This window comes from Lagenorhynchus albirostris, chromosome 8, assembly GCF_949774975.1.
Source record: "Lagenorhynchus albirostris chromosome 8, mLagAlb1.1, whole genome shotgun sequence".
NCBI lineage: Eukaryota > Metazoa > Chordata > Mammalia > Artiodactyla > Delphinidae > Lagenorhynchus > Lagenorhynchus albirostris.
Window position 1 is genome coordinate 88,205,989 of NC_083102.1, and position 27,505 is coordinate 88,233,493.

Consider the following 27,505-nt stretch of genomic DNA (forward strand, 5'->3'; position numbering starts at 1 on the left):
TTATTAAGTCCCTGTTGTTTTGCTGAAAATTAGAGTGTAAAATTAGCTGATGTCTTAAATGTAAATGCATTTTACATTTTAACTCTTATATCAGTAAGTCATATTAAAACTGGTGATTTAAAAAACTTATCATCCTCATTAAGTAAAGAGTATTTCATTGAGAACTACAATATAAACATAGGTACAGGGAATTCCCTGGCGGTCCAGTGGTTAGGACTAAGTACTTTCACTGCCAGGGCCTGGGTTCAGTCCCTGGTCAGGGAACTAAGATCCCACAAGCTGTGTGGCATGGCCAAAAAATAAAATTAAATAAATAAGCAAACAAACGTAAGTACAATTTATTTTCTGAAAGAGCTTTTAATGTTGGGCTGTACATTTTTTCTTACCCAAAATGCCCCAGGACAGTGCACTTCCCCACATTTAAAATGATTTGTTAAATCTTTAAAAATACAGAGAGATGAAAAATTTCATAATAAAAATTAATGTGCTTCAGGCAGTGCTGTTTCTGTTTTTTTCCAGGTGGTTGTCCTTGCCATCGCAGTCAGAGCAGGCAGTGATGTCCCTGTCCAGTTCGGCTTGCCCCTTACTGCTTACTTTACGAGACCGTTTACTGCAATTGGAGCAGCAGCTCTGCTTCTCCTTATTTAAAATCTTCTGGCAAATGCTTGTAGAGAAGCTGGACATATACATCTACCAAGAAGTAAGTAAGAGTAGACTGTATGTTGGGCTGTGATGATAGAGGCAACTGCTATATGAATTGTCCTTTTTTTCAGATAATTCTTGCCAATCACTTCAATGAAGGAGGAGCAGCTCAGCTGCACTTCGATATGACTCGGAATCTTTTCCCTTTGTTTTCCCACTATTGCAAGAGGCCAGAAAATTATTTTAAACAGTAAGTGCAATATTTAACAATTAATTTTGATGTATCAAATTGTTAGAGGAAGTTGATTCATTTTTTAACAGCTTTAGGGTTCCAGTGATGTTAAATATATATTGCATCAGTTAACAGTTTAAAGTATTCATTATGTACCAGTAATACAAGATGTGACCCATGACCCCAAAAACTTGACCAGAACTGGATACAAATGATATGTTGGGCTTTGTTTTCTAATATTTGGTGTAATGCTCCTATGTGCTTATTACTGGGAAATAAATAGAAAATGAAAGCAAATGCAGTTCTGCCATATTCAATAAATAGAAGAAATTTGAAATATATTTAGTACTGAATAACAGGCCAGGCCTGAAGAAAATTTGTTTTCTTAAACATTTGATATTAATTTTGGTTCTAAGTATAATTATAAATGGATGTAAGAGAATTCTTACAAGTATTTTTAGAAATTGTTGATGTAAAATTTAAATTATTTAGGTTTTTGAGATTATAAAGTATTCCTTTTAAACAGATAAAATGAAAGTTTTTTTTGCTCATTTCAGTAAGGCATCTATTTCTGCTTTTTTTTAGTATTCTACCTTTCTGCTTTTATTTTGTCCCTTAATTTTCTCTTTTCCTGTATCCTAATGTACCTAAAGTCTTAGCTACATTTAATAGACTGTTACTATCAAGTATCACATTTTGGGAAATAATGGATACATACTGAAATCAATGATCCTATTACCTTATAGTAATCTAATGAAATATAAACTCTGTACATATACAGTCAAAACACATTAAAAGAGCCAAATAGCTAATCTATAAATAGTTTTTATAAACTATAAATGATATGATCTAGCAGTGCAGGGTAGTTGTTTAGTTTTTCAAAATGAAATTGTTACAGGGTAATATGGGATGATATAGATAATGGAGATCTCATTTACCTGCAGCTTTTTTTTTTTTTTAAACAGTGTAAAAGAAGCCTGTATTGTTTTGAATTTGAACACTGGTTGTGCCCTACTTCTGAGAGATGTCCTGCAGTCAACTTCAGGGCAACCTCCTGCCACAGCGGCATTAAATGAAGTCGGAATTTATAAACTGGCTCAACAAGATGTTGAGATTCTACTTAATTTGAGGACAAACTGGCCTAACACTGGAAAATAAAGTGTCTTTTTTCCTTTTGGGGTTTTTTGTTTTTTTTAAATAAAGAAAAAGCCAGAGCCAGTTGGATTTCAAGTTATATGATGAAGTTCTGAATTAATGAAACTGAACAACTAAAAACTATGTAGAATCATTTATTATCTTGGACTCACAGTGTTATTAAAATGCTGACCATATTTCCTGAGTCTTCTTGTTCCTAAGAAAACAAAAACAAAAAGCTCAGAAGCCATGAAAACTCAGAGTAACTCCATTTACAAATATAAATGATGAATATGTCTGTTGAATAAAATACAAGAGCAGAGATAATAAATTATAATCAACTTTTAATTTTCTTTGCCAATTCAGGGAGACTGTTGTAGATGATCTAACATAACAAATAAACTTTTAAAAATCACTTTAAAATGTATGTTTAACTCTATGACATAAATCACAGCAAGATCCTTTTTGACCCACCTCCTAGAGAAAGGGAAATAAAAACAAAAATAAACAAATGGGACCTAATGAAACTTAAAAGCTTTTACACAGCAAAGGAAACCATAAACAAGGCAAAAAGACAACCCTCAGAATGGGAGAAAATATTTGCAAACGAAGCAACTGACAAAGGATTAATCTTCAAAGTATACAAGCAGCTCATGCAGCTCAATATCAAAAAAAGCAAACAACCCAATCCAAAAATGGGCAGAAGACCTAAATAGACATTTCTCCAAAGAAGACATACAGATTGCCAACAAACACATGAAAGGATGCTCAGCATCACTAATCATTAGAGAAATGCAAATCAAAACTACAATGAGGGGCTTCCCTGGTGGCGCAGTGGTTGAGAGTCCACCTGCCGATGCAGGGGACACAGGTTCATGCCCCAGTCCGGGAAGATCCCACATGCCATGGAGTGGCTGGGTCCGTTAGCCATGGCCGCTGAGCCTGTGCATCTGGAGCCTGTGCTCCGCAACGGGAGAGCCCACAACAGTGAGAGGCCCGCATACCACAAAAAAAAATTAAAAAAAAAAAAAAAAAACCTACAATGAGGTATCACCTCACACTGGTCAGAATGGCCATCATCAAAAAATCTACAAACAATAAATGCTGGAGAGGGTGTGAAGAAAAGGGAACCCTCTTGCGCTGTTGGTGGGAAGGTAAATTGATACAGCCACTATGAAGAACAGTATGGAGGTTCCTTAAAAAACCAAAAATAGAACTACCGTATGACCCAGCAATCCCACTACTGGGCATATACCCTGAGAAAACCATAATTCAAAGAGAGTAATGTACCACAATGTTCATTGCAGCTCTATTTACAATAGCCAGGACATGGAAGCAATCTAAGTGTCCATCGATAGATGAATGGATAAAGAAGATGTGGCACATATACACAATGGAATATTACTCAGCCATAAAAAGAAACGAAATTGAATTATTTGTAGTCAGGTGGACGGACCTAGCGTCTGTCACACAGTGAAGTAAGTCAGAAAGAGAAAAACAAATACCGTATGCTAACACACATATATGGAATCTAAAGAAAAAAAAAAGGTTCTGAAGAACCTAGGGACACGACAGAAATAAAGACTCAGACGTAGAGATTGGACTTGAGGACACAGGGAGGGGGAAGGGTAAACTGGGACAAAGTGAGAGAGTGGCATGGACATATATACACGACCAAATGTAAAACAGATAGCTAGTAGGAAGCAGCTGCATAGCACAGGGAGATCAGCTTGGTGCTTTGTGACCACCTAGAGGGGTGGGAGGGAGATGCAAGAGGGAGGAGATATGGGGATATATGTATATGTATAGCTGATTCACTTTGTTATACAGCAGAAACTAACACACCATTGTAAACCAATTATACTCCAGTAAAGATGTTAAAAAATAAAATAAAATGTTTATAATTGAAGTTCCTGTATCTATTTTGGAAATTCACTGTATTTCCCGTAAGAAAACATATTATGAGATAGTGACTGAAATAGGATTGCTCTCATTTTCTACAAATGTCTTTCCATTCAGAATACTTCCTAGTTCCATTCCATGTGACAGTGGGCAACCTTTGCTTTGTGGATGAAACATTTCAGCTACAGCACTGTGCTACCATCATTCTCTGGGGTAGGTAATATAATTAAACATTTTTTGTTGAATATTTATGTAACTAATGATGAGATGAGAATCTTAAACTTTTTTCTTCTAACTTCTCCTTGGCCTTGGATTATGTTAAATAAAACTTTTAAACAAACTGAACTAGATTAGCTAGAGGCTTCCAGAACTATCAAGTTTTATTCCCTCGGCTGTTTTTTTTCTTTTCTGACTTAGCATTTAGTTAGTACTTTTCATGCTGTAATACCTCAAACCCGAAATTGTCAGGCTGGCATGCAGCCTATACTATTGATAAACATTTACGAAATCATTTTTAGGAAGTATTTTGAGAGAAATTTTATTACTCTATATACAGAGATTTTCCAACTAGTATATTGAGCTTAAAGCTTTTCTGTTAGTTTTTCTAGCAGATCGGCGCTTCTCTACCTCATTCTTTGAGAATTGCTGGTGTTTCCCATTGAGAAAAGAAGGAAGCTGCCTCTGGATCCTCCTAACCCCAGCATCCTCTCCCTCCCCTCCCCCCAGGCTTACAGAGTACTGTCAGCCCTGCCTGTCCTCACTTTCTAGTCAGCTGAAAGTTTCAGGGGAATGAAATGTTTCTATCAGAAGGTAGGAACCTTTGTTTTAAAATGTATTAATTGTACTTCAAAATCATGCCACGTTATTTAAATATTAGTCACTTAAAAATAAACTTACACTTCAAGCATGAATTTTTCACAAGTTATTCCATGTCCATCATCTTTTAAAACTTCATCTGCAGTACACAGACCCAGGGTTTTTAGGGCTATGAGGATAAGAAGAAAGGAAAATTTAAAAAGTGAGAATTAGTTTCAGCTAGGGAAATTTACGGAATGACCACAAATTATTACCTCAATTTGTAGAAGATACTGACCTTCTTTATATTGTATAAATGATATGGATCCTTTATTCGAGGAGTCCAGCATCTGAAACATGGCTGTAATGTTAGAGTTATCCATAAAGAAAGGGAAAGCCGCGCCTGATACTTTGGCAGTTCTCAGCTGTTCCAATATAGATATTAAATACTCTCTTGGTTTTTCTGTAAAAGAATAGTTCCAATTCTTTCTGATATGAAATTAAAATGTCACAAATGGAAACAGTCATGTAACAATTATTAAATACCTATATTTGAAGTACTGTACAAGGCACTGGGAATATAGGCCTTGCTTACAGGAAAGGCAAGACAATAAACAATTAAATAATTATATACAAAAGTGCTCTACTCTGGATGACTGAATAAAAATGTCCAGAGATTGGATCTACGCATTTTTCAAAAAAGCTCCTCAGGTGACTCTTAATTTATGGACAAAGCTGAAAACCCTCAAAATGGAAAACATGATGCAGGAGAAAAGGCCAGCTAAAAGAAGGAAAAAACAGATTTTAAAAAACAACCATTTAGATTAATATAGTCCTCCAATTAGGAAGCATAAATGTTCATTCCTAACATAAGGGCAGTATTTTGGATAAACAGGCTTTCATCTAAACAATGTGAAAAATGAAAAAGATCAATCCACTTTTCAGAAATAATGCAGGTTAGTTATGGTAATAAAAGAAGCCAAAAGAAGTAAAAATGGTATGGCTTAGATGATGAATGTTCCACTGCTCCATCACTGTACTTCAATCCTAGGATTTAGTAGGAGTGTGTGTGTGTGTGTGTGTGTGTCTGTGTCTGTGTATTTTAAAAGCTTTTAAAAACTGTCACTGAGAATTCCATACATATAATAAAAGTAGACAGAAAAGTATAATGAACTCATCACCAACTTCAACTGTTCAGTTTTGTGGCTGGTCTTATTTCACCATGATCCCACCTAGGTCCCCTCTTCCTGTATTATTCTGAAGTAAATCACAGCAATCACATTTCATTACTGAATGTTTCAGTGTGCATCTCTAAAAGATAAGGACCCCCTTTTCTCTTTTTTGTTGAGCTATAACTGACATAAAATTGTGTAAGTTTAAGGTGTGCAATGTGTTGGTTTGGTACCTTTATACTGCAGTATGATTGCCACTGCAGTGCTAGCTAATAGTTCCATCACATCACATAATGATCATGGCTTTTTTGCAGTGGGAATAATTAAGATCTAGTCTCTTAGCAAGTTTGATGTTTACAATACAGCATTGTTCTCTGTAATCACTATGCTGTGCATTAGATCTCCAGGACTTAGTTATCTACTAGTTGCAAGTTTGTACCCTTAAACAACATCTCTCCTATCCCGCATCCCCCAGCCTCTGGTAACCACCATTCTACTCTGTTTTTAGGAGTTTGGCTTTTTTAGATTCCACATGTAAGTGATATCACACAGTATTTGTCTTTCTCTCTTTGACTTATTTCACTTATCACAATGTCCTCAAGGTCCACCCATGACAGCTGTTCTAACAGGTGTAACTTGATATCCCATTGTGGTTTTAATTTTCATTCCCCTGATGATTTGTGATATAGAGCATCTTTTCATGTACGTGTTGCCATTTGGATGTCTTCTTAGGAAAAATATCTATTTAGTTCCTCTGCCCATTTTTAATCAAATTGGTTTTTTGTCATTGAGTTATATGGGTTCTTCATTTATTTTGGATATTAGCCCTTTATCATATATATGATTTGCAAATATTTCTTTACCATTCCATAGACTGCCTTTTCATTTTGCTGATTGTTTCTTTTGCTGTGCAGAAGTTTTAAAGTTTAATTTAGTCTCACTTGTTGATATTTGCTTTTGTTGTTTGTGCTTTTGGGGTCATATCCAAAAATCACTGACAAGACCAATGTCAAGGAGCTTCTTCCCTGTGTTTTCTTCTAGGAATTTCACAGTAGCAGGTCTTATGTTTAAGTCTTTAATCCATTTCGAGTTAATTTTTGTGAATGGTGTTAGACAGGGGTCCAGTTTTCTTTTTCTGCATGTGGTTATTCAGTCTTCCAATACTGTTATCATGATACAATTTACACATCTAACAAAATTCTTAATATTCTCAAATAGCCAGGTATTATTCAAATTTCTAGTTGTCTCACAAATGTCATAAATTGTAAACACTCTTTAAAAATCAGTAATCAAACAGAGTCCACACATTGTGATAGGTTATGTTTTTAAGTCTCTCTTAGTCATATAGGTTTCTCCTCCGTGTATTTCACTCCTTGGAATTTATGTGTTGACACTAGAAGTAGGCAGACTTTTAATCTAATACAGCGCCTTTTTGTGCAACTTTTACTACATTATAGCAGCAAATAGGTTACTAAGGCAATCACATCATGTATGTAGTCTTCTGTCATTTCTTTCTGAACTGTATAACAAAATTAGAAGGAGAAAAATGTCCAAGATTGATTTCAACTCACTACATTTCTTTTTAAGGCTAGAATATGTAAATAATGCTAATGGAACTTGGTATGTTACTTTGATGAAGATTTGTTGCTGTATATCCTTCAGACTACATGAGGTGCTATGTCTATATTTGGAATCTATAATTTATACTCCACCTGCTTCTAAAAATGTTTTGAAAATGCTTACAACATAAGTATATAAAGATATAAATTTTTTTAAACATGAAGGGAAGAGCCAAATGGCACTAACCACTGAAGTTACATAAATGTCAACTGATAATGACCATCAGTTCTTCAAGGCAGACAAACTTCAAGTTCTAAGTTGTAATACTAATAGCTAGTATTTACTGAGCCCTTACTATGTGCCTCGTACTATGATAAACATTTTCTTTGGCTTACTTGATTTTCTCCTCACAACAGTCACTTGCTCAAGGCCACACAGCCAGTATGAATCCAGTCAGTGTGCTTCCACAGCTCCAAGATTCTACCACACTCAACTAACTCAAACATGGGAAGCACCTGCGACACCCAAACCTAGTCAGTCATGACAATCTCTCCAGAGTCTTTCTCCTCAGTAGCTCTCAAAGTCATCTGATCCCCACCACTGCCACAGCAGTAGTTCTCACCTGGGTGACTACAACTGCCTCCTTAAAAAAACTTCTGATTTCTTTAAAGTCATCCCCTAAAAATAAATACTCCCTCCTTCCACAGCATAGAATTACCACTGGGAAGGGCTGCCCAGCCAGGGGCTATATTTCCCAATATACCCTAGAAAAGGCCAGATTTTCCTACCAAATGACTTCAGATTATGTCAAATTTGGCTGTTAAATGAGTTATGAAAATCTGTTGGGTTTCAGAGCTTCTAGAATTTAGGGATCAAGGATGTGGGATTGTGGACGTTTTCTCACAACAGTAATAGCCCAACCACGCTGTGTAGTCTTATTTTCCATAACTCCCTTACAATTCCAAGGTTTTCAAACTGAGATACATATCATAATGCCAGAAGCTTTGCAAAGACCCAAGATAAAGATACTGTTTCTTCCTGAGCATCAATCATACAATAGTGAGTAATATGGAACATATTAGAAATGGATATACAGGGACTTCCCTGGTGGTGCAGTGGTTAAGAATCTGCCTGCCAATGTAGGGGACATGGGTTCGAGCCCTGGTCCAGGAAGATCCCACATGCCATGAGCAACTAAGCCCGTAAGCCACAGCTACTGAGCCTGCGCTCTAGAGCCCATGCGCCACAACTACCGAGCCCGCGTGCCACAGCTACTGAAGCCCGCATGCCTAGAGCCACCGCAATGAGAAGCCCGTGCACCGCAGCCAACAGTAGCCCCTGTTCACCACAACTAGAGAAAGCCAGCGTGCTGCAACAAAGACCCAACACAGCCAAACAAAAACAAACAAACAAAAAACCTTTTAAAAAATAAGTAAATAAAAGAAAAGCTACTTAAAAAAAAAAAGAAATGGATATACAGTAGCTCCCCCTTATCCATGGAGAATACATTCCAATACCCTCTGTAATGCCTGAAACCACATGATAAAGTTTAATTTATAAATTAGGCATAGTAAGAAATTAACAACTAATAATAAAATCAATTATAATGATTTACCATAATAAAAGTTATATGAATGTGGTCTCAAAATACCTTACTGTACAAATTTAATGCCTTTTCCATCTTAACTAAGCACTTATGCACTGTGGCTGTAACATTTGCAGTCTGAACCACATCAGCAAAACTCAAATGAATTTCTTTTCCTTCTTCACAATTTCACAGGCTCTGGAGCCTGCGTGCCACAACTAGAGAGAAAAAACCCACGTGCCACAACTAGAGAGAAGCCCACGTGCCACAATGAAGATCCCGTGTGCCACAACAAAGACCCGTCGCAGACAAAAATAAATAAATAAATAATAAAATCTTTAAAAAAAAGAAATGGTGAACAAAGGTTTTTCTTTACCTTTAATGTAATCTGCCTAGGAAACAAAAATGTACGTCCTGGGCTTTCCTGGTGGCGCAGTTGTTAAGAATCCGCCTGCCAATGCAGGGTACATGGGTTTGAGCCCTGGTCTGGGAAGATACCACGTGCGGTGGAGCAACTAAGCCCGTGCACCACAACTACTGAGCCTGTGCTCTAGAGCCCGCGAGCCACAACTACTGAGCCCGTATGCCGCAGCTACTGAAGCCCGCAGGCCTAGAGCCTGTGCTCCGCAACAAGAGAAGCCACTGCGATGAGAAGCCCATGCGCCACAATGAAGAGTAGCCCCCGCTCGCCGCAACTAGAGAAAGCCTGTAAGCAGCAATGAAGACCCAATGCAGCCAAACATTAAAAAAAATGTACGTCTTATGAAAATAATTTACTGTGCTTCACGTTGTCATTATCAGGTCTTTGACTACGTAGAAAAAAAACCTGACTCATCGAATTAAAAGAGCTAATTTTTGTTTGGTTGGTTTTTTACAACTATAAAACTTTCTGTATTTGCCTTTGAAATCTTTTGTCACTTTGGTTGAATGGATAACCGAGTACTGTTTCACAGTGACCTGTGATTCTATTTGATCACATATTTTCAGTGTTTTGACATTTTAAACAAACTTCCCAAATCAAATTCTGAATGAAGCTAAAAGAGAAAAATTAATTTACTTAGGCTTATTTGATATATTAGACTGCACGGGAAACACTGTCAAATAAAAAGCAATATTTAACCTTCTTAGGTAATATTTATAAGGGATATATATCATTAAAATAAGTAATTCAGAAATTATATGAAATTCTTAAAAATCTATATCCTGGCATAATGTTATCAGTCATAATTCCAGCTATTATCTTAAAACATTATATATCATAAAAGTAACCAAATTTCCTTGTCAATTGCATCATTTTTGGTGTGTGTATGTGAACACTTACCAGATCTTTTTTTTTTTTTTTTTGCGATACGCGGGCCTCTCACTGTTGTGGCCTCTCCCGTTGCGGAGCACAGACTCCGGATGCGCAGGCTCAGCGGCCATGGCTCACGGGCCCAGCCACTCTGCAGCATGTGGGATCTTCCCGGACCGGGGCATGAACCCGTGTCCCCTGCATCGGCAGGCGGACTCTCAAACACTGTGCCACCAGGGAAGCCCTTACCAGATCTTTAACCATGACTATTTTTAGGTCCTTTGCCACTCACAGACAGTTATTGTTTTACTGTTATGCTTTCGCAAAAATGTTCCTAAAAAGTGCTTCATCTTCAAGAAGATTCATGGAAAAGACTCTGAAAAGTAAAGGTTTCTGATAATTATAAAATCATATTATTGAACTGGGTAAGAATTTCTAGAACTCTAGTGGAAAACTGATTCATAAAGCTGCCTACCAGGCTTCCCTGGTGGCGCAGTGGTTTAGAGTCCGCCTGCCGATGCAGTGGACACGGGTTTGTGCCCTGGTCTGGGAGGATCCCACGTGCCATGGCGCGGCTATGCCTGCTCCGCAATGGGAGAGGCCATAGCGGTGAGAGGCCCGTGTACCGCAAAAAAAAAAAAAAAGCTGCCTACCAAGATCAACCAAAATAAGAATTAATTATGTAAGACTGAATGAACTGATGATGATTTTAATTTTTATGGTTTAATTTAAAACATTGCTGGTTCTTTAATGTTTTGTTTTCCAGATTTAAAGAGGCCTCTTTTCTCCTCTCTTTTAAGCTATCTATAACTTATTGCAATTTGGTGAAGTATATATTTGCAACAAAGGTTGAAACATTTATCTTTTTCTCCCTACCTGATTCCTCCAGAATTTTGAAACTCTTACTAAATATTCTTACTTTTCATGACAATATATATATTTGCACAATGGAAACAATGGACAAGTTCTTGGTTTGGCTTCTTAGCCTAAAGAGACTTTAAAAGTCTAATCTGAGATTCCTTATGAAAAGCGCCAGCAAAGCAGATTTAAAAGAGTCCATACAAGCCTCTTAGATAACCTCATCTACCAGAGGGCAGACAGCAGAACTAAGAAGAATGACAATCCTGCAGCCTGTGAAACAAAAACCACATTCACAGAAAGATAGACAAGACGAAAAGGCAGAGGGCTATGTACCAGATGAAGGAACAAGATAAAACCCCAGAAAAACAACTAAATGAAGTGGAGATAGGCAACTTTCCAGGAAAAGAATTCAGATTAATGATAGTGAAGATGATCCAGGACCTCGGAAAAAGAATGGAGGCAAAGATCAAGAAGACGCAGAAATGTTTAACAAAGACCTAGAAGAATTAAAAAACAAACAAACAGAGATGAACAATACAATAACTGAAATGAAAACTACACTACAAGGAATCAACAGCAGAATAACTGAGGCAGAACAGATAAGTGACCTGGAAGACAGAATGGTGGAATTCACTGCTGCGGAACAGAAAAAAGAGAAAAGAATGAAAAGACACGAAGACAGCCTAAGAGACCTCTGAGACAACATTAAACACAACAACATTTGCATTATACGGGTCCCAGAAGGAGAGGAGAGAGAGAAAGGACCTGAGAAAATACTTGAAGAGATTAGAGTCGAAAACTTCCCTAACATGGGAAGGTATTTTTTGAGGAAATCAAAAAATACCTAAGACAAATGACAATGAAAACACGACGATCCAAAATGTATGGGATGCAGCAAAAGCAGTTCTAAGAGGGAAGTTTATAGCTATACAAGCCTACCTCAAGAAACAAGAAAAATCTCAAATAAACAATATAATATGGGAAAGGAAATAGCCACCCAAGTCCAGGAAGCACAGAGAGTTGCATACAGGATAAACCCAGCAGAAACACACCAAGACACATAGTAATCAAATTGGCAAAAATTAAAGACAAAGAAAAATTATTGAAAGCAGCAAGGGAAAAACGACAAATAACATACAAGGGAACTCCCATAAGGTTAACAGCTGATTTCTCAGCAGAAACTCTACAAGCCATAAGGGAGTGGCATGATATACTTACAGTGATGAAAGGGAAGAACCTACAACCAAGATTACTCTACCAGCAAGGATCTCATTCAGATTCGATGGAGAAGTCAAAAGCTTTACAGACAAGCAAAAGCTAAAGGAATTCACCACCACCAAACCAAAACCATCTGTACAACAAATGCTAAAGGAAATTCTCTAAGTGGGAAACACAAGAGAAGAAAAGGACCTACAAAAACAAACCCAAAACAATTAAGAAAATGGCCATAGCAACATACATATCAATAATTACCTTAAACATGAATGGATTAAATGCTCCAACCAAAAGACACAGGCTCGCTGAATGGATACAAAAACAAGACCCATATATATGCTGTCTACAAGAGATTCACTTCAGACCTAGGGACACATACAGACTGAAAGTGAGGGGATGGAAAATGATATTCCGTGCAAATGGAAATCAAAAGAAAGCTGGAGTAGCAATACTCATATCAGATTAAATAGACTTTAAAATAAAGAATGTTACAAGAAACAAGGAAGGACGCTACATAATGGTCAAGGGATCAGTCCAAGAAGAAGAGATAACAATTATAAATATACATGCACCCAACATAGGAGCACCTCAACACATAAGGCAACTGCTAACAGCTCTAAAAGAGGAAATCGACAGTAACACCGTAATAGTGGGGGACTTTAACACCTCACTTACACCAATGGACAGATCATCCAAACTGAACATAAATAAGGAAACAGAAGCTTTAAATGACACAGTAGACCAGATAGATTTAATTGATATTTATAGGACATTCCATCCCAAAACAGCAGATTACATTTTCTTCTCAAGTGCACATGGAATGTTCTCCAGGACAGATCACATCATGGGTCACAAATCAAGCCTCAGTAAATTTAAGAAAACTGAAATCATATCAAGTATCTCTTCTGACCACAACGCTATGAGATTAGAAATGAATTACAGGGGAAAAAACGTAAAAAACACAAACACATGGAGGCTAAACAATATGTTACTAAATAACCAAGAGATCACTGAAGAAATCAAAGAGGAAATCAAAAAATACCTAGACACAAATGACAATGAAAACACGACGATCCAAAACGTATGGGATGCAACAAAAGCAGTTCTAAGAGAGAAGTTTATAGTTATAGAAGCCTACCACCTGAAGAAACAAGAAAAATCTCAAATAAACAATCTAACCTTACAGCTAAAGGAACTAGAAAAAGAAGAACAAACAAAACCCAGAGTTAGCAGAAAGAAAGAAATCATAAAGATCAGAGCAGAAATAAATGAAATAGAAACAAAGAAAACAATAGCAAAGATCAATAAAACTAAAAGCTGGTCCTTTGAGAAGATAAACAAAATTTATAAACCGTTAGCCAGACTCATCAAGAAAAACAGGGAGAGGACTCAAATCAATAAAATTAGAAATGAAAAAGGAGAAGTTACAACAGACACCGCAGAGATACAAAGCATCCTAAGAGACTAATACAAGCAACTCTATGCCAATAAAATGGACAACCTGGAAGAAATGGACAAATTCTTAGAAAGGTATAACCTTCCAAGACTGAACCAGGAAGAAATAGAAAATATGAACAGACCAATCACAAGTAATGAAATTGAAACTGTGATTAAAAATCTTCCAACAAACAAAATCCCAGGACCAGATGGCTTCACAGGTGAATTCTATCAAACATTTAGAGAAGAGCTAACACCCATCCTTCTCAAAATCTTCCAAAAAATTGCAGAGGAGGGAACACTCCCAAACTCATTCTATGAGGCCACCATCACCCTGATACCAAAACCAGACAAAGATACTACAAAAAAAGAAAAGTACAGACCAATATCACTGATGAATATAGATGCAAAAATCCTCAACAAAATACTAGCAAACAGAATCCAACAACACATTAAAAAGATCATACACCATCAAGTGGAATTTATCCCAGGGATGCAAGGATTCTTCAATATACGCAAATCAATCAATGTGATACACCATATTAACAAACTGAAGAATAAAAACCATATGATCATCTCAATAGATGCAGAAAAAGCTTCTGACAAAATTCAACACCTATTTATGATAAAAACTCTCCAGAAAGTGGGCACAGAGGGAATCTACCTCAACGTAATAAAGGCCATATATGACAAACCCACAGCAAACATCATTCTCAATGGTGAAAACCTGAAAGCATCTCCCCCAAGATCAGGAACAAGACAAGAATGTCCACTCTCGCCACTATTATTCAACATAGTTTTGGAAGTCCTAGCCACAGCAATCAGAGAAGAAAAAGAAAGAAAAGGAATACAAATTGGAAAAGAAGAAGTAAAACTGTCACTGTTTGCAGATGACATGATACTATACACAGAGAATCGTAAAGATGCCACCAGGAAACTACTAGAACTAATCAATGAATTTGGTAAAGTTGCAGGATACAAAATTAATGCACAGAATTCTCTTGCATTCCTATACACTAATGATGAAAAATCTGAAAGAGAAACTAAGGAAACACTCCCATTTACCACTGCAACAAAAAGAATAAAATACCTAGGAATAAACCTACCTAGGGAGACAAAAGACCTGTATGCAGAAAATTATAAGACACTGATGAAAGAAATTAAAGATCATACCATGTTCTTGGATTGGAAGAATCAATATTGTGAAAATGACTCTACTACCCAAAGCAATCTACAGATTCAATGCAATCCCTATCAAGTTACCAATGGCATTTTTTTACGGAACTAGAGCAAAAAAATCTTAAAATTTGTATGGAGACACAAAAGACCCCGAATAGCCAAAGCAGTCTTGAGGGAAAACAATGCAGCTGGAGGAATCAGATTCCCTGACTTCAGACTATACTACAAAGCTATAGTAATCAAGACAATATGGTACTGGCACAAAAACAGAAACATAGATCAGTGGAACAAGATAGAAAGCCCAGAGATAAACCCATGCACCTATGGTCAACTAACCTATGACAAAGGAAGCAAGGATATACAATGGAGAAACGACAGTCTCTTCAATAAGTGGTGCTGGGAAAACTGGACAGCTACATGTAAAAGAATGAAATTAGAACACTCCCTAACACCATACACAAAAATAAACTCAAAATGGATTAAAGACCTAAATGTAAGGCCAGACACCATTAAACTCTTAGAGGAAAACATAGGAAGAACACCCTTTGACATAAACCACAGCAAAATCTTTTTTTAAATTTTTTGGTGGTACGCAGGCCTCTCACTGTTGTGGCCTCTCCTGTTGCGGAGCACAGGCTCCGGACGCGCAGGCTCAGCGGCCATGGCTCACGGGCCCAGCCGCTCCGCGGCATGTGGGATCTTCCCGGACCGGGGCACAAACCCGTGTCCCCTGCATCGGCAGGCGGACTCTCGACCACTGCGCCACCAGGGAAGCCTGCATGACCCACCTCCTAGAGTAATGGAAATAAAAACAAAAATAAACAAATGGGACCTAATGAAACGTAAAAGCTTTTGCACAGCAAAGGAAACTATAAACAAGACGAAAAGACAACCCTCAGAATGGGAGAAAATATTTGCAAACAAATCAATGGACAAAGGATTAATCTCCAAAATATATAAACAGCTCATGCAGCTCAATATTAGAAAAACAAACAACCCAATCCAAAAATGGGCAAAAAACCTAAATAGAGATTTCTCCAAAGAAGACATACAAATGGCCAAGAAGCACATGAAAAGCTGCTCAACATCACTAATTATTAGAGAAATGTAAATCAAAAGTACAAGGAGGTATCACCTCACACCAATTAAAATGGGCATCATCAGAAAATCTACAAGCAACAAATGCTGGAGAGAGTGTGGAGAAAAGGGAACCCTCTTGCACTGTCGGTGGGAATGTAAATTGATACAGCCACTATGGAGAACAGTATGGAGGTTCCTTAAAAAAATAAAAATAGAATTACCATATGATCCAGCAATCCCACTACTGGGCATATACCCAGAGAAAACCATAATTCAGAAAGACACATGCACCCCAGTGTCCATTGCAGCACTATTTACAATAGCTAGGTCATGGAAGCAACCTAAATGCCCATTGACACAGACGAATGGATAAAGAAGATGTGGTACATATATACAATGGAATATTCCTCAGCCATAAAAAGGAACGAAATTGGGTCATTTGTTGAGACGTGGATGGACCTAGAGTCTGTCATACAGAGTGAAGTAAGTCAGAAAGAGAAAAACAAATATCGTATATTAACGCATATATGTGGAACCTAGAAAAATGGTACAGATGAACCAGTTTGCAGGGCAGGAATTGAGACACAGAGGTAGAGAACAAACGTATGGACACCAAGGGGGGAAAGCGGCGGGGTGGTGGTGGTGGTGGTGTGATGAATTGGGCGATTGGGATTGACATGTATACACTGATGTGTATAAAATTGATGACTAATAACCTGCTGTATAAAAAAATAAAATTCAAAAAATAAAACTAAAGTCATGTATTTCCTGGTTCAATCTGAAATAAAAATGTGTGGTTCAAGCATTTGAAATAGAAAAAAAAGCAGTCGATACAATCACTGTTCTTAATGCACTTATGCAAATAATCAGATCAAGTTTATTGAAACTAGACTTAATTTGCAAACAAATTTCTCTTACTGGTTATCCTTTATAACAGTCGGGATGATTATAGAAAGAAAAATTATGTTTTAGTAATACAGGTTTGTAGATATCAGATTTTAGTACTGTTAACCCTCTTTGAGGTTTTGTTTTCTACATGTAAACTGGACTGGATCCTAAATTCTTCTAGTTTCTTCCAGTATTTGACTAGAACTCTCCAAACTAATATTTCCAATTTTCTCCCACTCTTTTGACTCCAAATCACTATGAAACTCAACTGCCCTTTTCCCAAAGCCATACAAGTTAAAGCTGGACAACTTGACATAAACCTCAGAGAAATCACAACAGCTCACGAGCGGGCAATCTGCATGCTTGTTTTTACATGGCCACTCAGAAGCTCGCCAGACACATTCAAACTGCAAGCCAGGAAAATCCATTAGACTGTCACTGCCATCCTCATTCCACCATCTGGAGATGCTTCAAACTCAAATCTACACATTTTCTCAAATGGCTGCTCTCCAAACTCAGAAACTGAATTTATAATTTGCTCAAACTATTAGCCTTTGTTTTTCTTTTGTTTCCCTAGAAATGCCTCTTGTTAAATTACCTGATTGCTGACAGCACACAGACACCTCATTTAGTTGGAAGCTCACCTGCAGCGCGGTCTCCTAAAATACAACATCCTCCCTTCATTCTGTCTTGAGGAATCATGAGGATACGTGATTGCTAACACACCAGGTTGTGCCTATGTAAATAACCTTTAAAAACTGAAACCTAATGGCACATTAATCCAAAAAAATTGTCGGTTCACTTAGAAAGGTAAAACTTAAAAACTGCTGGTTATAACCCATTTGAGTTATTTAACTGGTTAAATCTTGGGTCCTGGGAATCTCTGCTCTGGACCATTTTTCAATCCTTGGTTATTATTTTCCTTATAGTTATCATATTAACCTTTCTAATGTGTTGTACACTCTCGAGGGTTTTAAATGCCTGTCTCCAGCCACTCGCATGCCAAATGGCATTCATCAGGATCACACAACTGGACAAAATCAACAATAACCATATAAAGAATTAAGATAGTGACCACACGGCTCTCCTGCCTAAGGACTCAACTAATGCAAACAGTGTATATGCGATTCTTCAGCCTGACTACATCAACAGTGGTAACCAGGAATAATGCTATACTGGTTGCTCATACTCTCCGCCCACGGAGAGCATGACCAAAAGCAGGAGGGGGCAGGGGGGTATTGTTAAAATCAAGACCAAATGGAAACCAGCCTTGAAAAATTCCCTGGGCAGACAAAACCAGTTAAGTTACACAAGCAAAGCTTAATTTAGCTTATTTTGCAAGACTAACTTGACCTGGGTCACTTCTTGCTTCTGCCTCTGTAAATAAGCAAAATTTAAACTGTTTCCCAAGGTTGATATGAAGTAACCAATTCCCTATCATTTAAGATGATGATAATATAACCAATTACTGTGAAGAATAAACAGTCACTATCTTCTCACCATATAAGCTGCTTTTTAACAATATACCCCTGAGCCTCATTCCTTGTTTTGGTTTGAGTGCTCCTGGCTTTCAAACTATCTTTTTGGTGTGTGCAAAATAAACTTTACTGATTACTACTTTGGTGATTCATTGGCTTTACTTCTGCTATTTCTGAAGTTTTGACACACACACATTTACATATATGTCTGCATCTAACAGCAAAAGACTATTTTTACCACCACAGTACCAGAGACCAGCAAGAGATGGTAATTAGTCACTTTTTCAAAAAGTAGGTTTTTAAAAATTAGTTTGATAGCAACTTTTTCCCAGTGCATTAAAAAAGTGCACTCCTTTGTACTTTTTTTTTTTTGATTTTCTATTTATTTTTAATTGTTGCAGAGTTTTTGCTGGTTTATCATTTTAAAACAACTAGAGAGAACCTGATCGCCTTATATAGGATCATATTAGTTGGGTGGCTTTTGGCAAAATTGGAATATTTGGTTTTTATATTTCCTTACCAAGAGGCAAATGGACAATTTGGGCATTTTGGACACTCCATATGAGACTAGTAAATTACAATTCTGCACCCTGGGGAGAAGCACATCGAGTCACTTTCACCTTAACATAACTTTTACATTTACAGACCACACAAAAATTATGAAATGATCCAAACTTTGTAAGGGAATCAGACATAGAAAGCATGTCAGGAAAATCTATCTCCCCAAGAATATCCTTCCTTTTACCCTATCAGTTTTTTTACCAGCTTACAAACTCTTTGAGGGCAGGGATAACACTGGAAACATCTGCTGCTTACCAGGCATAAGGACGATTTATACATTATTTGTTTAATCTTCCCCACGTTGCCATGAGATCGGTATTACTATAATCCCCATCTTCCAGAAGAGGAGACCGAAGTTCAGGCTCTTGCCCACTATCACAAAATAGTAAGGGGTGGAGCCAGGAGGCAGGCTGCCGGACCTCGGAGCCTCTCTCCCACCGGCGAGAGCCCTCCACCGGCGAGAGTCCCGCCACACTCAGCTAGTGGCAGGCACAAAGAGGCCGTTCAATAAGTCTTGCTTAATTTGAAGGCCACAGCGTTAACTAGCAGCAGAAGGGCTCGAGTAGCCGAGAGGCAGGAGAGTGTATGCGGAGGGGCTGGGAGTGGTAGCCGGGAAGGAAGCTGGCCCCCCGGGACGCGGGCGGGAAGGGATGGCTACACCGGGAATTTCTGGGGACTGCTCGGTATGGGACAGAAAGCCGAGTGGTAGGCAAGACACTTACCCGGCCGGGAAAAGAGGAGGGCGCTGGTGAGATAGGTCAGCAACTCCATAATCCGATGTTTTTCCAAATAATTCCTGGCTTGGAGCTCCCTGCTGCTCTTGGCCTCCATCGCTCCGAATTGGGACGTTGCTAGGCGACCACGCAGCGTCACGGCCATTCGGCTCCGCCCCTTCCGCCCGACGCGGTTACGTGATGCGCGCCCCACAGGCTGAGACCTGGGCACCAAATCCTGCACCTCATCGCGAGGGAGGCAGTCTGGGAGGTGTGGGGTGGGGCCTACGCGGAGGCCGGAGGGAAACTCGTGCAGAGCTCCTTGCGGGCGGAGGGCCCAGTCCTCTGTCTGGGCTGAGTGCTGGGCCTGATAGTCTTTTCCTGTTTCTGTCTCTAGCACCTAGCTCAGTACTTGCTGACCCAAGGTCTCATGTGGTAATAACACATGAGGATAGACTAATAACAGAAGGAACTTGTGTAATAACGGGGGTGTCCAGTGGAGAGTCCTAAGCAGCATCTTTGGTGTGAGCAGCCTGCAGCACGGCGCTGGCGGCGGGGCAGGAAGGTTGACGGTTTTCTCTACCAGACTGCGGGGTCGTGAAGTGCGTGGATCCTGAGCTCCTACATGTATTTGCTGCTTAACTAGACCGTGTGGAGCTGGTCTTGAGATAAAGACCACCTGACAGTCGTTTTGAGGGAGAGCCACTGAATAAGGTGGGACGCAGGTGGCCAGGAGGGCCTCTACTCAGCCATCGAAATACCTGAGAAACTAAACTCTAGGCTGGGACTTCTGTCCTTGAGGGCCAGGCTCTGAGGTCTGTGCCCTTACTCCCCACCAGAGAGTTATCCCAGAATAGCCACTTCAAGAAGAGGGAAAGACAAATGGCCAATAAACATATGAAAATATTCTCAGTCTCTCCAGCAATCCTGTAAACAAAACTACAAGAAAATGCCATTTTACATCGATCAGACTGATAAAAATTAGGAAGTTGAACAAATCAGGCTGCCGGCAAGGATACAGGGCATCAAAACAGCCAGTGATGATGGGAGCTTTCCAAAGGAGAACATCCACCTTGGAAAACAATTTTGAATTATCTTGGTAGCATAGACATGTTTCTACACCATGACTCAGAAATTCCACGCCTAGAGCAACTCTTGTACACCTGTACCAGGAGATATGCACAAGAATGTTCAGAGCAGCAGTGTGCATGACAGAAAACACAGCAGCCCAAAGGTCATCAAAACTAGAATGGATTTTTAAAAAAACTGTGATATATTCACAATGCAATATAAATAATATAAAACTTTGCAACCATAGATTGTAGCTACTTGCACCAATATGGGTGACTCTCAAAAACAATAGTCTCAAGAATATATACTGTATGAATCAACTTATATAAAGTTAAAAAACATACAGAATGAAGCAATGTATTGTTTACAGATTCAAGCCTGTGTAGATCTACTAAGAAATGCAAGGGAATGATACAAAATTCAGCACAGTATTTGCCTTGGAGGTGAGAGGAAAGAGAATGGGTTTGTGGAAGAATATCCTGGGGACTCCAGGGGTAAAGGTAATAAGATTTTCTTTACCTGAGTCGTGGGTACACAGGTGCTCATTGGATTATGATTTTTTAATTAATTAATTTATTTTTGGCTGTGTTGGGTCTTTGTTGCTGCTCGTGGGCTTTCTCTAGTTACGGCGAGCCGGGGCTTCTCTTCGTTGTGGTGTGCGGGCTTCTCATTGCGGTGGCCTCTCTTATTGCGGAGCACAGGCTCTAGGCGTGCAGGCTTCAGTAGTTGTGGCACGCGGGCTCAGTAGTTGGCCCACGAGCTTAATTGCTCCGCACCATGTGGGCTCTTCCCGGACCAGGGCTCAAACCCATGTCCCCTGCATTAGCAGGCGATTCTTAACCACTGTGCCACCAGGGAAGCCCTGGATTATGATTCTTTATACCTTATGTGTACTTAATACATTAAAAAAATCTACTCAGGGCTGCATGTTGGTGCCCTGGACACAGAGTTTCTTCTCTGTGCATGAAGCTCAAGACATTTGATCTCCTTGAGAACTTCATTTACTTACTCTCCAGGAGTTACTCGGTCCCTGAATAAAATAGCTCTGCTCTTTGAACCTCAAATGACACTAGAACTTCCAGTGACACCTGGCCTGCTGACATCTTCCCAAGTTGCTGATTGTTTTCTGTTTCAACAAGCCTGGGTGCATTTGTCTGCTCAGAGCTCCCTCTCTTAACACTACCTCAGGCAGCTCTGGCCCTGAATCTCCAGTTCCCCTGGACTCGTGCTAAAGAGAAGTGTCCAGATGCCACCTAGTGGAGTCAGCTATTCTCTGTCAATGCCATCTCTTAATAAGCCAACTTGGCCTTCATTCCTCGTCATCATCGATGTCATCATCCTCACTTCTTCGACTCTGTCCTCCATCTCCTTATTATTACTAATCCTTTTAGTGGTTTGGGGCCAGTAACTGCAGGTGGTAGGCATCATTGCAGTAGTTTTCAATCAGGATTGCACATTTGAACCACCTTTGAAAGTACTGACGGTACCTTAAAACGTACTGAGGCCTGGGCTCCATTCCAGGTCCAGGAGACTGAATCTTTTGGGATGGGGCCTGAATACATGTAGTTTTGTTGTTGTGGATTTGAACAGCTTTACTGAGGTATAATTAACATAATAAACTGCACATATTTAAGACATACTCTTGGATAAGTTTTTTTGTTTGTTTTTTTGTTTGTTGGCTGTGTTGGGTCTTCGTTGCTGAGCGCGGTCTTTCTCTAGTTGCGGCGAGCCGGGTCTACTCTTCCTTGCAGTGGGCGGGCTTCTCATTGCAGTGGCCTCTCGTTGCGGAGCACGGTCTCTAGGCGCGTGGGCTTCAGTAGTTGTGGCTCGCAGGCTCTGGAGCGCAGGCTCAGTAGCTGTGGCACATGGGCTTGGTTGCTCCCTGGCATGTGGGATCTTCCCGGACCAGGGCTCGAACCCACGTCCCCTGCATTGGCAGGCGGATTCTTAACCACTGAGCCACCAGGGAAGCCCTTGGATAAGCTTTGAAGTATGTACATATACGTGAAATCATTGTCATCAACATAAAGAATGTATCTATCATCCCCCAAGGTTTCCTTGTGTCCCTTTCTAGTTCCTTCCTCTCACCCCTTCTTAACCGTGCCCCACCCCCACTGCCAGGCATCACAGACCTGCAATCTGTAATCTGTAACTGTAGATTACATTTTCTAGAATTTTATATAGATAGAACCATACAGTGTGTGTATATATATATATATATATATATATATATAATTTTTTTTTGGTCTGGTGTTTTTCACTCGGCATAATTATTTTGGGGGATTCACCTATGTTGTTGCGTGTATCAATATTTCATTCCTTTTTATTGCTGAGTAAGATTCCACAGTATGCATATATCACAATTTGTTTCTCTCTTTACCCGTGGATGGACATTTGGGTTGCTTTCAGTTTGGAGCTATTACAAATAAAGCTGCTATGACTATTCAGGTACAGATCTTTGTGTGCACATAGGATTTCATTTCTCTTAAGTTAAATGTCTCAAGGAGTGGGATGACTGGTTCACATGGGAGGTGTATGTTTAACTTTTTAAGAAACTGCTGAACCGTTTTCCCAAAGCAGCTGTACCATTTTATATGCCCAAATTACTAGTAATTAAAGGCTCCCCAGGAGATCCTAGTGGACAGCCAGGACTGAGACCCTGTGTTATAGCAGCCCATGAGGGTTGAGCTAAAAGATCTGGGAAATGTTGATCAGGAATCCCAAGAGCCTCGGAGGTTCCAGCTCGTGCTTAGTATCATCCCACAGCTCATATCGACCCAGGACACACACTGGAAACTCCCAGGGAGCCATTAAAAAAATAGTGTCTGCCCCTTCACCCCGCAGAGAGTCTGATATAATTGCCTTGGGGGCCAGGGTGCAAGGGTGGGGGGCTGCCTCAGGCATCACAGCTTTTTACCAGCTTCCTGAGTGGTTCTAGAGCACAGAGTGACCAACTGTCCTGGTTTGCCCAGGACTATGAGGGGTCCGTTACCATGAAGCTTTCAACCATAATACTGGGAACGTCCCAGGTCATCTTAATACATGGTCACTCCATTTGTGGACCACTAGCATGAAGGGCTCAGGCTTTGGTGTTGGACAGACTTGTCAATCTGCCTGTCAACTTGGGAGTTATAGCTCAGGGTTAGTGTGTGTGTTTGCGGGAGGGCATGGATAAAAGGGAAAGTGGGGGGACATGAGTAGCCAGGACAGAATGTGGGCTAACTCCCTCTCTCCATTTTCTCTGTCAACCAGGGACAAGTTAGAGATGCCTCAACTAGGAGTTTTGGTTGCTGTTAAAGGGGAGAAATATATGAAGCCCACTTTTTCTGAGCAATTGTATGGTGAGGCAGTGTCCTGCAGAGGCCTCTGGAGCCAGACTGCCTCACTTTAACACTCTGTTTTACCGCTGACTATTAATAACTTTGTGACATTGGGCCAAACACCTAAATTCTCTGCCTCAGTGTCCTCAAGGACAGAATGGGGACAGTGTATCTACCTCATAGAGGATGTCTTCAGGACTGAGTTAATGTATGTAAAGCTCTTTTAAAAAATGGTGCCAGGCATGTACTAAGAACTACGTAAGTGTTCACTTATTATCTTAATCGCCTTGTTAAAATGAGAAGGGGGAAATCGTGACTAAATATATCCTACAGCCTACGTCCATAGGCTGTCCTATACGGTTTCCTATTGAAAGATTTTTTGGTTAATCTTTCAGATTTTGTGTTGCAGCTCTAAAGAACTATAGGTTCTTGTTCTGCATGTCAAGATGGGAGGAGCTAAAGGTATATATACTATGTGCTTAATGTTCTTATGCAAATCATAAGGGAGACATAGCTTGGAACCTGATAATTTCATTTTCACCAAGTTGCTTTATTGGTGAGCTGCATTTTTGGAGTTAAAAAAAAAAAACCCACCAGAACACGGTCTAGTAGTGACATCGTATTAGTCTTCGTGTCAAGTGGAACTAACACGGACTCCTGTTTTAGCTTTGCAACTGTGATTTACCAGGTACACAGGGTTCTGTGGAACTCAAGTCTCAAAGTTAGTCTTTGTGAAATGGTAACACTCAATTATCTGTGATAGTGCCTCATCTACTCAGAAGCTTTCCTCATTCTTCAATAACCTAAAAAGAGCAAAAATGCTAAAAACATCTCGAAACATCAATTTAAATCCATTTTACAAAACATGAAAATGTAGAAAATATCAACAGCATGGCCACAGTACAAAGGATCTCAGGAGGAGATTGGGATAATAGCTCTGGTGCTTTGGTACCCCCTCTACAGGACTTCATTAAAATTTTTTTTTTTTAATCCTCTCAAATAGTTTAAGACTCACAAGAAGTTGCAAAATGGTACAAAGAGTTCCAGTGTATCCTCCTTGGGTTCCTCTCAATGATACTGTCTTACATAACCGTAGAACACTGTCTTTGTTAAACCAGGACCTCGGCATCGGTACAATACTATTAGCTCAAGTATAGACCTCATTTGGATTTCACCAGTTTTTACATGAACTCTTCTTTTTTCTGTTCCGTTTCATTTTGGAGGCTACTTCTGCATTTCCGAACATCATATTATATATATCCTAAGCCTAAATTTAGCTCCCATCACACTGACTATGTCTGTTTAAGCTTTCATTAGATTCACCAAATTGAGCCCCAGAACAAAACTTACGAACAACGTTCTTTGAGCTTCTAAATTACTTGTATGAAGGATGACCTCAGATGATCTCCTATTTATTGATACACAGTTTACATGGGGAGTTAAGGACCCTTTCTCAAGAGGCTTCGCCATTTACCAGCTGTGTGATCCTGACCAAATTACTTGACCTCTCAAAACTTTAGTTTTCTCATCGCTAAAATGGGGGTAATAATCTTACCGACCTCATAGAGTTATGGTAAGGATTAAATTAGAAAAGATGTAAAACACATAATCAGTAATGTTATTACTCACTCCCCCTACCACCATCACCGCCACTACCACAAGTACCACCAGTACCACCGCCAGGGGAATCCCTGTCCCTGTCCCATCAAGCTGTTTTCTTGATGTCAGAGTAGTGCGGGTTTGGCTTAGAGCTGGAAGTCTGCTCAGGGTACAGGCCAGAAGTCTTTACTCTCCTGGCAGATGGCAGGGTGGCGGGGAGTGGTCTCTCACAGCCGGGACAGCAGCCAGGTGGCATACAATCCTGCCTTCCCTGGCTGAAACCGAGGACGCACTTCCCAAAATAATACCACTGCACTGCTATCAGACTTCAGGTACATTGTGGGATCTATAGGCTTTTGTGGGTTGTCCTGCAACCTAATCACCCTTCATATTACATTTAAGTGGAAGTATATATTAGGTTCCAAATGAAACATTTGGAGCACAGCCCACAGAGTGGGGATTGCTTATACAAGAAAGATAATTGCTTGGATATAATTTTGGAAACTAAGACATCCGCTTTGCCCCAGTGCCCTTTTCAAGCAGGAATAAGTTTAAAAAAAAAGTAAAAAGTGGTAAGAAATTGTTGATTTGAACGTTGGTTATTTCCAACTGATAGCAAAATTCTCCTTTTTGGCCTGACTAATGGATTAGATTATTTCTTGTAGTTTAACATGAATTGATATAGTATCAGTGGTCATAAGCATGTCTTTTGCATTGGCCAAAATCTCTGTATGCTGGGGCTGGCTTGCCCAGGCTCACAGGAGTTAATGTGCACTTCTCTTCCCCCTCTGGATTCAGAGAGGTCATGCCGATAGCTTGAAATCAGTCACGGTGGATGTATTAACATTACAGAAATCAGCAAGTGCTTCCCCTGCCACCCCTAAAGCTGGATGTTTGACATTTACCACCAACACACCACTCCATTTTTTAACTCAGCAAATGTGTATTGTATGCCAACTGTATGCCTGTTATTGTTTTAGGATCCAAACAACCTTGGATAACACAGTCCTTTAAGAGGGTCCTACAGATAAATCTGAAGTCCAAGGAAACATGAAATATACATGTTTTTTGAATGAAAAAGCACCAGCATGTCAATGTAACCCACATAACCCACACCAAACTTTACCAGCAGAAAATCTCCATTGGGAAAGTCCCCCTGTGAAGGAGGATTGTTTTTAAGGCCATCCCAGGCATTCCATTTTTAGCCATCTCCAGGACAGTGTATTCCACAACTATTCACTGTAATCAACTATATTTGATCACTTTCACCACTTTTCTCTGGTCCTGTATCCAGTGTTTTTACGCTGCCAAGCCCAAAGCCAAACACTGTACTCTGGAAACACAGAAGTGAGATCATCTAATGGCTCCCATGTATTTCATCATTGTGTAGGTGTCCTGCTAATATACTTATCTGAATTTTTTTAAATATCAAAGCAACACACACATTTTTGTAACACATTAAAATTCTACAGTTTATGATGAAAAGAGACAATCTTGTGCCTCATCCCACCCCCCTATTCCACCCCAAGGTAACTTTCTCTGCTGGACCTGGTTTCCTTGGATCCTGAATCTCAGCTTCCCATTCAATTTTTCCAGAAAATAACTTTTTAGTCCCCTGCTGGGGCGGGAGGGTGGGGGGACAGTGAGTAGCCACTTGGCTGCATGTGGGAGGTGAAGGGGGCTCTGAGGGGCCTGACAACCTCATGTGAGACTTCAAGCCCCTCTTCCCCATTTTCACCCCATTGTGTACCCCTTCTCTGTGGTACCTACTGCCTCTGGGGGATCTGGGG

At 39.6% G+C, this 27,505-nt stretch overlaps 2 protein-coding genes across 7 annotated transcripts in view; one reads left to right on the forward strand and one right to left on the reverse strand.

Moving 5' to 3' along the window:
• RINT1 (RAD50 interactor 1) overlaps positions 1 to 2,049 on the forward strand; it is a 25,350-nt gene extending 23,301 nt beyond the window's left edge. For all 4 annotated transcript variants that reach the window (XM_060157261.1, XM_060157262.1, XM_060157263.1 and 1 more), the window contains 3 exons: positions 520 to 700; positions 774 to 892; positions 1,840 to 2,049. In XM_060157261.1, the coding sequence (XP_060013244.1) occupies positions 520 to 700; positions 774 to 892; positions 1,840 to 2,032 (493 nt within the window). In that variant the 3' untranslated portion in view covers positions 2,033 to 2,049. The remainder of the gene's footprint in view (positions 1 to 519; positions 701 to 773; positions 893 to 1,839) is intronic.
• EFCAB10 (EF-hand calcium binding domain 10) lies at positions 311 to 20,080 on the reverse strand. Of its 3 annotated transcripts, none has more exons than XM_060157266.1 (5): positions 19,735 to 19,892; positions 5,004 to 5,168; positions 4,808 to 4,895; positions 2,182 to 2,225; positions 311 to 690 (listed from the first exon to the last, which is right to left on the reverse strand). In XM_060157266.1, exons 1-4 carry the CDS (start codon positions 19,889 to 19,891, stop codon positions 2,189 to 2,191), a joined length of 447 nt encoding a protein of 148 aa, XP_060013249.1. In that variant the 5' UTR covers position 19,892; the 3' UTR covers positions 311 to 690; positions 2,182 to 2,188. The 3 variants fall into 3 exon arrangements, with proteins under 3 accessions (XP_060013249.1, XP_060013248.1, XP_060013250.1); XM_060157265.1 differs by having other exon boundaries at positions 311 to 859; positions 19,735 to 19,891; XM_060157267.1 differs by lacking the exon at positions 5,004 to 5,168 and having other exon boundaries at positions 311 to 859; positions 19,735 to 20,080.
• Positions 20,081 to 27,505: the final 7,425 nt, after the last annotated feature.